Source organism: Ostrinia furnacalis, unplaced genomic scaffold (assembly GCF_004193835.3).
Source record: "Ostrinia furnacalis isolate ACB-3 unplaced genomic scaffold, ASM419383v2 OfSCF6844, whole genome shotgun sequence".
Classification (NCBI taxonomy): domain Eukaryota; kingdom Metazoa; phylum Arthropoda; class Insecta; order Lepidoptera; family Crambidae; genus Ostrinia; species Ostrinia furnacalis.
In genome coordinates this window covers 68,473-80,927 of record NW_021137083.1, presented here as the reverse complement: position 1 = coordinate 80,927, position 12,455 = coordinate 68,473, and the positions used below count along the sequence as shown (strand labels likewise).

The following is a 12,455-nucleotide window of genomic DNA, read 5'->3' as shown; positions in this document are numbered from 1 at the left end:
CGCAGTGTGAACCATACAACGTACGTGAGGACAATAAAGAGTAACAAGTGGCTAAATGCACAGCTTTCAAAGTTATAAAGTCCGACAAAAGTACTCCAATGCTACCTAAAGTTCACGTGTGTCTTAAATTATTTCCACATTTTAATATTAGTTTGGTATTTGTACGTGAGTGCCAAGAGGGAAACAACTCGGGCGGATAATCATTTATGCAAATAATAACACGGGTTTTAAATACTTAATAATGTTAATGCCATTGGGAATGCAACTTTATCGTGAAATGTATACATATTTACAGCTAAAATATTTACGCGCCTCTGTAAAAACGCGATATTCATTTTAAAATATTTAAAACTGGCTGAGAGGAAATCTACAATTTTCAGTTTTTGATATTGGATTGGCATTATAATTATATTACGGTAATTAATTATAACATGAAACCAAAACTCAATCGCTCTATCTGCGAATTTTGTGATAAATCTGCATTAATTTTGGAGATTTATTTGGTAAATATTTTAGGTTATGTAGAACAAAATGGTGGAAATGAAATACGGCTATGTGAACTGTTATAACTCCAATTTAATGCGGTGAGCGTATATTAGGTTCACATGTGTTCTGTTAGAATGCTGTTATCTATATGAAGTTCCACATTTGTACCACTACAGCGCTAATGTCTATAAATTTATTCTAATGTGAACTTATGTACAGCTTTAAGATGTACCTAGTTCAGGTCAATTGTGTATCTTTAATTCTTTCAAATACTGAAATTTTAGAGATCCGCAATAAAAACTATTAATGTCCGTTAAATCGCCTAGCCCAGGTACTAATAGTCAAGTATGAATACCTAAAGCATCAGACGGTAGTGTTCCCGGTTTAAATTCGTTTATTATGCTTGACAATTTATTCAAAGCGGAATGAGGAATACGATTTTCAATATCCCATGTTCTTATTTTTTTTGCGAAAGGTTAAATAATTGTCCAAATCAGAATGGTATATTCACTATCACTAGAACTGCAATCATCACACTCTGATATCTGTATATTTTGAAGGGAAATTTCAGGTTCAGGCATAATATTTTCCTCTGCATCATGTACAGAACCACCATGAACAACTAAATACAGGCTTGGGGAAATGTGTAATAGAATATCACATTCATGTTCAGCTTAAAGCAAATAAGAGTAGTACTTGTGGACAAATAAACTGCTATTGATGTTAATGGACAACACATAAAATATAGTCCTTTTAACAGCCTACAGTGTACATGCGAACCATTGAAACACTTTTGTACAGATAGTAAAAAAAGGTTATTTTAATTATCACAAACAAGTCCTACTACAGCTACTAGCTGTATAACAGTCTAAAACAAGTAAACATAACAGCCTTTGGCTTTATAAATGACCACGTGTGTTCTATTAAAATGCTAGCTCTATAACATCGTACAAGTAGGCCGTTAAACAGCGGTTACCGTATGTCTACCCTCCTATAATGCTCTTAGTCAGATGGCTGACTAAAGGATAGTTGTTAGAGTATTATAACACCAACAATCGTATAAAAGTATAACTCTACACTAGTCTACACTCCTATAAGTCCCTTAGACAGGTATAGGTGTAATTAATTGCAATAATACAGCTTATACATCACGAGTGAACTGTACTAATGCTTTAAGTACACATTGGAACTAAATGTGAACTCTTAAATGGAGTAAAATGCTACTTGGGTAACTTGTTGTCCCATGAAACCAATTTTACCAATTCAGGCAACTTTTGTACAAAGTACATAATGTGTATAGAAGTGTGAAATACTTATAAAGATAATTTTTTATCAGTGGGATTTTTTCATGAATATTTGAATAACTTTTACTTGGAGGCTGATAAAAGCAATGATAAAAGCAAGAACAAAAATATTGTTTCATACAAATATCAGTTAACCCTCTCGCACGTAATATGGTGTGATTAAATCTGCAGTACCTATTTGACAAGCGAGAAATCCTATTAAATACGTTGAACATTTGAACGTGATATTTGCGGTGTGCTATTTGCTAACCCTCTACATAAAGCATCGAAGATATGCTATCCTTCATAAGTTTTTAACGTTATTGCTTTGTATTAAGGTAAAAAAACTGTTGAATTTGCTATGCCTATTACAGGGCTTAAACATTGTAAGTAACTTTAATAACACACTGCGCATCGGCATTGTTGTAAACACCGATGGACCTTTATAAACGGAACACATAGCTTTACCTTTTTCCTACGCTTTATGTTTCTTAGATTAATTGGTTGATTACGTGAAACAAGAACACGGAATATGTTAAGAACGTTTTAACTATGTTGATAAGCTTGTTCTCTTATTTTGCATGCGGTTTCATGAAGCTGTCAGTGCAAGCGCGATGAGCTATCTAAACTGCATCGGGCGATGCGCCGGCGCTGGAGTTACGACCTGCATTCAACAACTATAATTGTCTTTAATGTCCATATTAAGATAGGCCTTAAGATTGTTGCGAAACCCCATAAAATATATTTNATACGCCACGCTTGAGTAGAAGTTTTACTCAAATGTGACTTCTCTAAGGTAAACTGCGGGGTCTGATGATGGAGCTGGAATGTGGCCATAAGAATAGGCTAGTTTCTTAAAAAAAGACTTTTGGTCCGTCAATTTTACATTATCAAAAAATATTGGACACAGGATATTTTTATTTGTCAATTAAACAAGTAATTACGAAGATATGATGCGATGAAATTCCGCGTGACGACACAAATCGCCACATTTTTAAGCTTGCCTTGACGTCATGTGCCTCATCTTCTGAACTTTGGTGCGTTTCATCTCTTTAAATTTTCATAAGTTTAAAAATGTGAAAAATACATTTAGAGTTTGTTTTTGGAAAGTTCACCGACGGACTAATTCAAACTCTTGCTACTTTCTTGCTTTATCCACGAAACATCCCTATTCTTCGAAATTATTACGATCTACAAACGGAAAATCTCTGCTACCTACTACGCCGCAGTAAATTCCCCATCATAAATAAAAAGATTTTTTTTAAAACAAGCTCTTGTATGCTAATAATTTTGGTTTCATGACATACATGCTCCTAAAATTCATCACCTTATAAGAGGATTTCAGTTTTTATCAGCGCAACTTTTTAATAATATAGGTACGTTTCATGGTTTGGTAANCCGAATTCTCCAAAATCTTCAAACGACGAACTTTTGGAACGCTGCCACGAAATACCGATCTTTCAGCAGAATAAATGCTGCAAGTGGAACTGGATCGGCCACACTCTCCGAAGGGACTCCGATCACATCCCCAAGTAGGTTTTAGATTGGAACCCCCAGGGAAAATGCAAACGTGGTCGCGTCAAAAAAACATAGCGGCGCACTGTTAAGACTTGGAGCGAGATCGAACACGAAGCTCAAGACCGAATGCCGAATGTCGGCCGTTTGGTGTAGTGGTTCAGAACGGACTACTATGCCGAGAGGTCCCGGGTTCGATTCCCGGCCGGGCTGAAATTGAAATGATGAATTTTAATTTCTGTGACGGGTCTGGGTGTGACTATCTATATATATAAAAGAAAGTCGTGTTAGTTACTTCGCTTATAACTCAAGAACGGCTGAACCGATTTAGCTGAAAATTGTCAGGGAGGTAGTTTAGAGCCAGGAGAAGGACATAGGATACTTTTTATCCCGTTCGAAATTAAAAAAAAAGTCTGCTTATTTATTGCCATTAAGGCGGAACAAAGTCCGCCGGGTCAGCTAGTGTATAATATTTATGTATTTAAAAAAAAAGTATATAAGTAGTATATCTGTTAAGCTAGCACCCATAACACAAGCATTAAGTTGCTTACTTTGGGGCTAGCTGGCGCTTTGTGAAATTGTCTAAAAAAAATGCGATGGAGGACTGTTGTGGACGCCTTCTGTCCCATATAGGAGACAAAGGACATTGAGTCACTAATATTATATGTATAATGTACATGAATGTTTTTTACTCTTTTACGCAACAACTACTTAACAGATTTTGTTGAAACTTTATAATATTGTCGTTTATACATCAAAATAACAAATGGCTAGTTATAATAACATTTATTTTACCATAACTTAAAAAAAACCTTAGAAAATAAAATATTTTGTTTTATTTTTGATTACTCTGACTCCCAACTTTGATTACCCCGACCATGAAAATTTTGATGTCGCTTAACTTTTTATTTCTGCTTGCTACAGATGGGCCAATATTAAAAATATGCTCGTAATAATGTCTATTTTGAAATGTTTTACCTAAACTTTCTCTAAATTCAAAAATAAAAAAGGTCGGGGTAATCAACAAAATAATCCAGATCCGGAGAATGACCGGACAACTGCAGTCCACACGGGAGAAACCGGGCAGTCAGTAACTGATTCAACAGTCAGTTTTGCATAATTTTTGGAGCAATTAGGTACCTATCAAAAGGACTCCGAAAATTGTTATCCACAAACCGCATTAACACTCTAGACCCAGGAAATTAAAATCTGATTGCAACATTTAAAGTGCTCTTACGTGTACTTTTTACTGCGAAATAATGCTATCTCGTGTGCATATCTCAGTGACATGTCATTTGTATGTCCGTTTGATTTATGTGCGAAGGTTTGACGAGCCGAGTGGCCGCTATCTTAATGTTCCATCGGGCAGTAATGTGTAAGGAATTGACCCCTCTTTCCTTTGTTATAGTCCGTTTAGGTAAAACAGTAAATAACCACTGCCCTGATGTACGTGCAATTACTTGGATATTCACAGTGGGCGAAGGACTGACTGACTGTAGATAGATGTTTTCGATAGTTGAGAAGTAGATTGTCAAAATATGGAGACATTCAAAAATTTATTCAATTATTCAAAGATTAGTATACCTAAAGATTGGATTCGCCTAAACTAAACGCTAGTAACGTAGTATTTATGACGATCTGGTGAAGGTCGCGGGAAGAGCCTGGATGCGGGCAGCGCAGGACCGTTCATTGTGGAAAACCTTGGGGGAGGCCTTTGTCCAGCAGTGGACGTCATTTGGCTGAAAACGAAACGCTAGTAAATTAGCGCACGCGCTTACGAATTTCAAGTACCTAAAACTGCAAATAAAACTTACTTCTTACTAATATTATAAATGCGAAAGTTTGTGAAGATGTCTGGATGTTTATTACTCTTTCACGAAAAAACTACTGAACGGATTTTGATGAAAGTAGAGTATTATTGTTTATAACCCAGAATAACATATAGGCTATAATTTATGACGATCTGTGACCAACTAAATTTCACGCGGGTGAAACCGCGGGCAAAAGCTAGTCCACCATATTTTACTTATTTATTAAATGCCACAGATTTTCCTCAAGTGATCTACCTGTAGCCGTAGGAAAACCTACAACGTGATTCATGTTAATATTCAAGGAAATGATTTCTACATTTCTAGAAGTCCCGACTTTGTATTCGCGTTTCGTGCTACTGCTATAACTTTTGTCGATACGAATAAAGTATACAAAATATGGTTGCTGGTTGCTCTAGAATTCTCTTCACAGACTACACAATGTCTATTCAAGGCTTCAGTTACCGTCAGATACTAAGAGAGCTGATAACAAAGATATGCTCCATTAAGTGAATAACGTATTCTTGCCGTGTCTAATTTATACTGCGGTCGGTATTTTAAATCTCTATCTAGGGCTCTACTATCAACTCAGGCGATTAAAGATCTGAGATATTCATCGCAACTCAGCATTTAAGGTCACTTATTATGTGAAAAAACTGTTAAGTGTATTGAACATAGAAAGTTTAAATCCTCCAAGTAATATGATGTTTGCAGTTAAAACTGCACCTCCAAAAAATTTTCATGTTTGACAAAGTTATTGAAGGATAAATCTTTTTAATATTTGTAGGTTGAGCGAACATTTGTGTGATGTGAATTTTGCTAACCCTTTAGCGTCGAAAATATGCTATCCTTCATAAGTTTTTAACGTTATTGCTTTGTATTAAGGTAAAAAAAAACTATTGAACTTGCTATGCCTATTAAAGGGCTTAAACATTGTAAGTAACTTTAATAACACACTGCGCATCGGCATTGTTGTAAACACCGATGGACCTTTATAAACGGAACACATGGTTTTACCTTTTTCCTACGCTTTATGTTTCTTAGATTAATTGGTTGATTACGTGAAACAAGAACACGGAATATGTTAAGAACGTTTTAACTATGTTGATAAGCTTGTTCTCTTATTTTGCATGCGGTTTCATGAAGCTGTCAGTGCAAGCGCGATGAGCTATCTAAACTGCATCGGGCGATGCGCCGGCGCTGGAGTTACGACCTGCATTCAACAACTATAATTGTCTTTAATGTCCATATTAAGATAGGCCTTAAGATTGTTGCGAAACCCCTCAAAATATATTCATCGTCTGGGAATTTTTAAATTATTTCGCTGTAGTGCTTCAACTGAATCATACGCAATTGTTTCTATATCCTAGGAAAGATTCCGATTGTTAAAATTTTTAATCGCATCCGCTAACAAGAGATATTTACAAAATTCGGTGAATTTTAACTCGTTTGGGTCATAAATGTTACTTTTTAAAGTCTAATGCACATAACTTGACATAGTTATGATTCCACAACGCAGAAATCTGCCCGTTAGACTCTGAAATAACGACTTTTATACAGGCTTCATTAAAAGGTACCAAAAACGGCGCCCAAAGTATTTTAATAAGCCGCCTTCATGCGTTAGAGGAAACATTAGGATTTCGCTGCAAATAATAAAAACACTATAAAGATAATATTGTCACACCTAATAAGCAAACGTTCAAAAGATAACAGATTAAAATAAAGTCTCTATATCTAAGAGTTTTCAGAAATGTAATGGGAATTTGAAAATAAACTTCTAAACCCTAAAAATATAAAATTTCCGTGAAAATTCGTGTAATATCCCTTTGAAGTTATATGTACCTACTATACGTTTTGTTATTTCTGGTGGTAATCTCAGTTAGATATGACGTATTCTCAATGAAAACAAAAATAATCTGATAAATCTATCAATCAAAATCAATCGCTCATCATCCTTTACGCTCCACGCTAACTCCAGCCAGATTTCGGTCATTAATATGTTCTATGCATTGTGTAACATCCCACAAACATACCATAGCAGTGTAGGTGGCATTGAGGGTGCCTTACAAGGAGTTGTTATGACCCGTGCTGTTGGCCCCTCGGCAGGAAATCTGGGCTTCCGGTGCCTAGGATAATAACCCCGGCTAGACTTAGACAATGAATCCGTAATGTAGGCCTGTCTGTCGTCATGACGGGTGCGTAGTAGCAACTCGTTTATGGTCCAACGAACACGGCTTTTAGTGTTCCGTACGACTTTTGAAAAAACGGAACCCTTAAATAAATAACTTTAAAAAAAAGCCTTAAATTAATTCCTTATATTCTGTTCTAATTCATTACTTTCTACTAAAAGCATAAACTTGAGTTACGAACTTTATTAACATAAAATCTAGATAAATTATCATTTTGAGGAGCAAATTCATATTCGTTATTAGTTATGTAAGCCCTTTTCAGGGCACTTATACAATACGCGTCTCTCAAAATTAAGTATAACTTGCCCAACCGTCAATTCACAAATACATCTTTCCTTTGATAGTTGCTTATAAAAATGTAATGTAATGGAATCATTTGCACGTCGATCTAACTCGCACTTCACTTGTTTTTTATTGTCTACGGGTTGATGAGTTCATAGAAAACCATTTTCCATTTCGTTTCATAGAAATATCAATCATAGACTTCTTGCTAGTCTTGTTAAAATAATTGATGGGCAAATTGTAGTCGATCGCGTCTATTACAGAGAATAATTTATGTAAGTCCACTTTTAATGGCAAAAAATACGTATGGAGAGGTATGATAGAAAATGGTTAGCCTTTTACGAAGTTATTTACTTATTGTAGTTAGTGTAGTTTATGTTCGGGGTGTGGTAAATAATCTTGTTATACAAATAAATAAGTAAAATTGAATGTCAAATGTCATGATTTGAGAATAAATAAATTGTTCTACTTAATCTCGAAAAACGGCTGGATCGATTTTGACGGGGCATTCACTGACATTTTATATGAAGTATCTCTAGGTCATTTGTTATAGAAAATATAACTAGGGTTACGCCCAAAAAGTAATGACGCATGATGGTTCGAATTTCACACGGGCAGAAGTTTTAAAATATTAAACATATAAAACACTTAAACTTGCGTAAGATCTTTATTATTTTAATTGTTTTGTAACATAAAATTGTCAAATACAAAATGTGTAAATGTGTATTGTCAGAATCAACGGCTTTAAACGTCAGCTGCCGCGGTGCCCAAATAATGTGAACATCACGGAAAAACGTTTTGCGTGTATTAGCACCTCCGCAGACAAAAGTTGAACTTGCGCGCCTTGCACGTGAGAAATTCCTCAACAAATATAATAAATAAAAATATCTTTGTATTAAAATACCGTTTATTATTGTTTGTATAAATAACACCTTTTTATGTGAATGTGGCTTTTGAAAGTGTACGAAACTATTTTAATGCGCACAAATTAAGATAATTTTTCTTATTAAAATACCAGCTTATTTAATGCTCTTGTTGCTGACCAAAAGTCATTACAACTATGGCACTACAATACAAATAAGAATACTTTTATCATAAAGTTATACTTATCCTTATCTGTTTTAATTGTATGAGCAGAACTAATATGTTAACGAACAGTAAAATAAAATTGAAAACTTTTTCAGACTAAGCACCACTTCCATATGACTGAAAACTATTTTAATTTTAATTTGGTCTGTCTAGCCTGTTTTTGATTTACATTTTTGACTTAATAAAACAAACGTCCAGCATTACCTATGTAATGTAAATATCAATAATTTCCATTTCTAAGTCAATACTTTCAAGTTTCGTTCTTTATTGCATGTTTAAATGTGATTAAGTTTCTTCCGCCAGTTCTCAGCACCAGCCCATATGTTGTCCCGAAATGATGGTAGGGAAAACTATACTTGGGAAGTGTATAAGAGCCCTGGAAAGGGCCTGAGTACTAAATAAAAGCTTTGACTTTGACTATGCTTGTTTCAGATCCCCTTAGTCAGCAACGAAGGTACAGCGGGCCTGGGGGCCACCGTAGCACCAGCACCCAAAGTGACCGGCACCCTTGGACCCGCCACCATGAGGCTCGCCAACAAGACCAAGATGCTGAGACCACCCGCCAAGGCCTTCCAGAACGATGATGATGATGACGACCTAGAAGAATAATACTGTGTTACAAACGTTACCCACTGTGTTACTGTTAACTGCCATTTAACAATGAGTTATTAGCTAATTTTCAAACGTTAAAATGTGAAGTTTGAGTAGATATTACTATGCTAGCGATCAATTCCAATGATTTTATGTAAATACTAGTTCATATTGTTAATATTTTTTAGTTTTTACCTTATGTATTTAACTAGCTTTAACAAATGTTATTTTAAACTTCAAAGTCAGTAAAACAATTAAGGAAAAGAACAATTTGGCATTAACTTATTTTTAATCTAATCTCTCTGATATTTTGATAATAGGGTAAGCAATTAGAATTATTCAGAAATGATTCTAAAAACTTCTCGAAAGGCCACCAAACACTACATTCTAAAAACAGTGTCGCGAAATGACACTGCGCCGTTTCCCAGAAGGAGCCAAATGCAGGGGTGCGGTGCGCCCGCGCCGCCCGCCAATTTGTCCATCAGGGGTGTCACAAGCAACAATGTAACTAAACAGTTGATGTGCCAGACACTCGCTAATGCTACCCGATTGACTTCAGTGCCTGCCAATTACAACGTCTAATTTGACAGCTTACAAAGGAAAACGCCACTTAAGTGTACGAATTTAAAAGATATTGCTGAAGTGAAAGAATATCGTAAGGAAACCAAAGCACTGGTTTATTGAGTGTGTGACGGAGAAGACAATGGCAAAACCACTTAAAGTAGAAATTGCCATGACGTTCGTTATGTGTTGCAGACAGGTTACAGGGTCGTGAACTCGCGATAGTTTCATGAATGGACTAAATCCATCCACTTAATTTTAATAGAAGAACGTAGAATAAATTTGACTTTTGGGGTCATTATGACATGATCGGCACTGTCCATGTGATAAATCTTTTGATAGCCTGAATTGCCTACGATAATAGACTTTTAAATATAAAAGAAGAAGGATATAAGTTTGATTCGGACTTGGTGAATTCCAAAGCATTTTTTTTTCCGTTGTGCTAACCTGCCTTCATTCAAAACTGACTCATATTATTTTAGACTTCATAATTTTTTGAGATGTCATCACAATTCCTTGAATCAATTAGGGCGAAGGTGCTCTGCAGGTAGCGGTTTGTTAGCATTGTCACACGTTCTGTCAGACGGAAAGCCAAACCTTCAGGTACAGTCGGCCACAATAGAATACCTATAGTTAATAATAGTGACTATACAGAGCAACTGCTATCTAATACAGGTGCGCGTAGCACGAACTGAAATATGGGATCGGGTAAAACTCGTTCCATAAACTTAAGGGTTCCTTTACTTTCATGTAAGTATTTTATTCACTTGTCACATTAATTAAAACAAAAGTTCCACTAAAATACCAATTAAGTTCTTTAGTTATTTCCTAAGCCTTCAGTATCAGCCCTAATTATCGCGTAAAAACCACGGCTGCAATCGCAAATCTGGAGGAAATGCAAATGCGACCGCTCCATTTGTCGGCGGGAAATAGCAAAACAAATAACACACATTACGCGGCCGCAGCCGCATGATAGTGCAAGAACAGTGGTACAGTCAGCAATAAAATTCAATTATATTCAATAGTACCTACTACCTGTATGAGAACCTATGAGAGCTTTTAGCCCATAATTTATACGAAAAACATCAAGTAGGTATAGGGCTCAATTCGATGGATCTTTCTGGGAGGTACCCAATATTTTAATGATGATGATATATACCTACTATACAGGTAAAGTAGGTAAATCGTATCTACTTAAATAACTACCTACTTACTTTAGATTCTCACGATATAAAAAATAATTGAATAGATTAGTAAAGAAAAAGTCTAACCAAGAACTGGGTTGCCGACACATTAATGACTAGTTAAGCCATTAATTAATTTTCTATTGTCAGGTAACTTAACCTCGGACACCGAGCCCACAGCAAGGTAGGGGTTGGGTTGCCCGCTCTTTTGTTTTTTACTACTAATACGCTGAAAATTGTGTGCGGGTTGGGTTGTAGTACAGGGGTACTACATGGTAAAATAAATCTCTTCGGCGAAATCAGGATAATTTAGATCGAACTTCACTTGGTAAGTTCGTTTGATCATTCAACTATGATAGACTTTTAAATATAAAAGTTTGATTCGGACTTGGTGAATTCCAAAGCATTTATTAAGTTTTTCCGTTGTGCTAACTAACCTGCCTTCATTCAAAACTGACTCATATTTAGACTTCAAAAATTTTTGAGATGTCATCACAATTCCTTGAATCAATTAGGGCGAAGGTGCTCTGCAGGCAGCGGTTGTCGTCACACGTCGTTCTGTCAGACGGAAATTTGCCAAACCTTCAGGTACAGTCGGCCACAATATAACATAGTGACTATAAAGAGCGACTGCGCTGTGTAATGCAGGTGCGTGCACTAAAATGTGGGATCGGGTAAAACTCTGTCTCTTTTACTTTCATGTGTTTCATTCACTTGTCACATTAATTAAACTAAAAGTTCCACTAAAATACCAATTACGTTCTTAAGTTATTCCCTCCTAAACCCTCAGTATCAGCCCCAATTATCGCATAATATTAAAAACCACGGCTGCAATCGCAAATCTGGAGGAAATGCAAATGCGACCGCTCCATTTGTCGGCGGGAAATAGCAAAACAAATAACACACATTACGCGGCCGCAGCCGCTTGATACCTAGTGCAGGAACAGTGGTACAGTCAGCAATAAAATTCTATTATATTCAAACCTACTACCTATATGAGAACCTATGAGAGCTTTTACCCCATAATTTATACAAAAAACATCGAGTAGATATACCAGGGCTCAATTCGATGGACGGGTCTTTCTGGTATCCAATATTTTAATGCTGACTGTATATCTGTTACTGTAAAAGCTCGAACTATGGTTAATCTTAAGATTTAAGTGTAAGTCTTAAGATTTACCGATATGAGTTGGTATATGTAAGTATTTCTGAAAATACGACAATTTTTTCGAGCTTTTACCATTCGAATTCAGTACCTCTAGTAGGAAAAACTTTCGAGTTCGTTTCGTTGCGTATTCAAAGTGTCATCGAAAAATTTTGTATGAAAAATTAAACAGCGCCCCCTATATTATAGCCGCCCTAGGGGGCGCTGTTTAATTTTTCATACAAAATTTTTCGATGACACTTTGAATACGCAACGAAACGAACTCGAAAGTTTTTCCTACTAGAGGTACAGTATATGCTAGG

General features: G+C 35.9%; 1 protein-coding gene across 3 annotated transcripts in view; it reads left to right on the top strand.

Annotated features, from left to right (window-relative positions):
• LOC114362870 (angiogenic factor with G patch and FHA domains 1) overlaps positions 1 to 9,507 on the top strand; it is a 38,289-nt gene extending 28,782 nt beyond the window's left edge. For all 3 annotated transcript variants that reach the window (XM_028318435.1, XM_028318434.1, XM_028318436.1), the window contains one exon: positions 9,085 to 9,507. In XM_028318435.1, the coding sequence (XP_028174236.1) occupies positions 9,085 to 9,261 (177 nt within the window). In that variant the 3' untranslated portion in view covers positions 9,262 to 9,507. The remainder of the gene's footprint in view (positions 1 to 9,084) is intronic.
• The last annotated feature ends 2,948 nt before the right edge of the window (positions 9,508 to 12,455 follow it).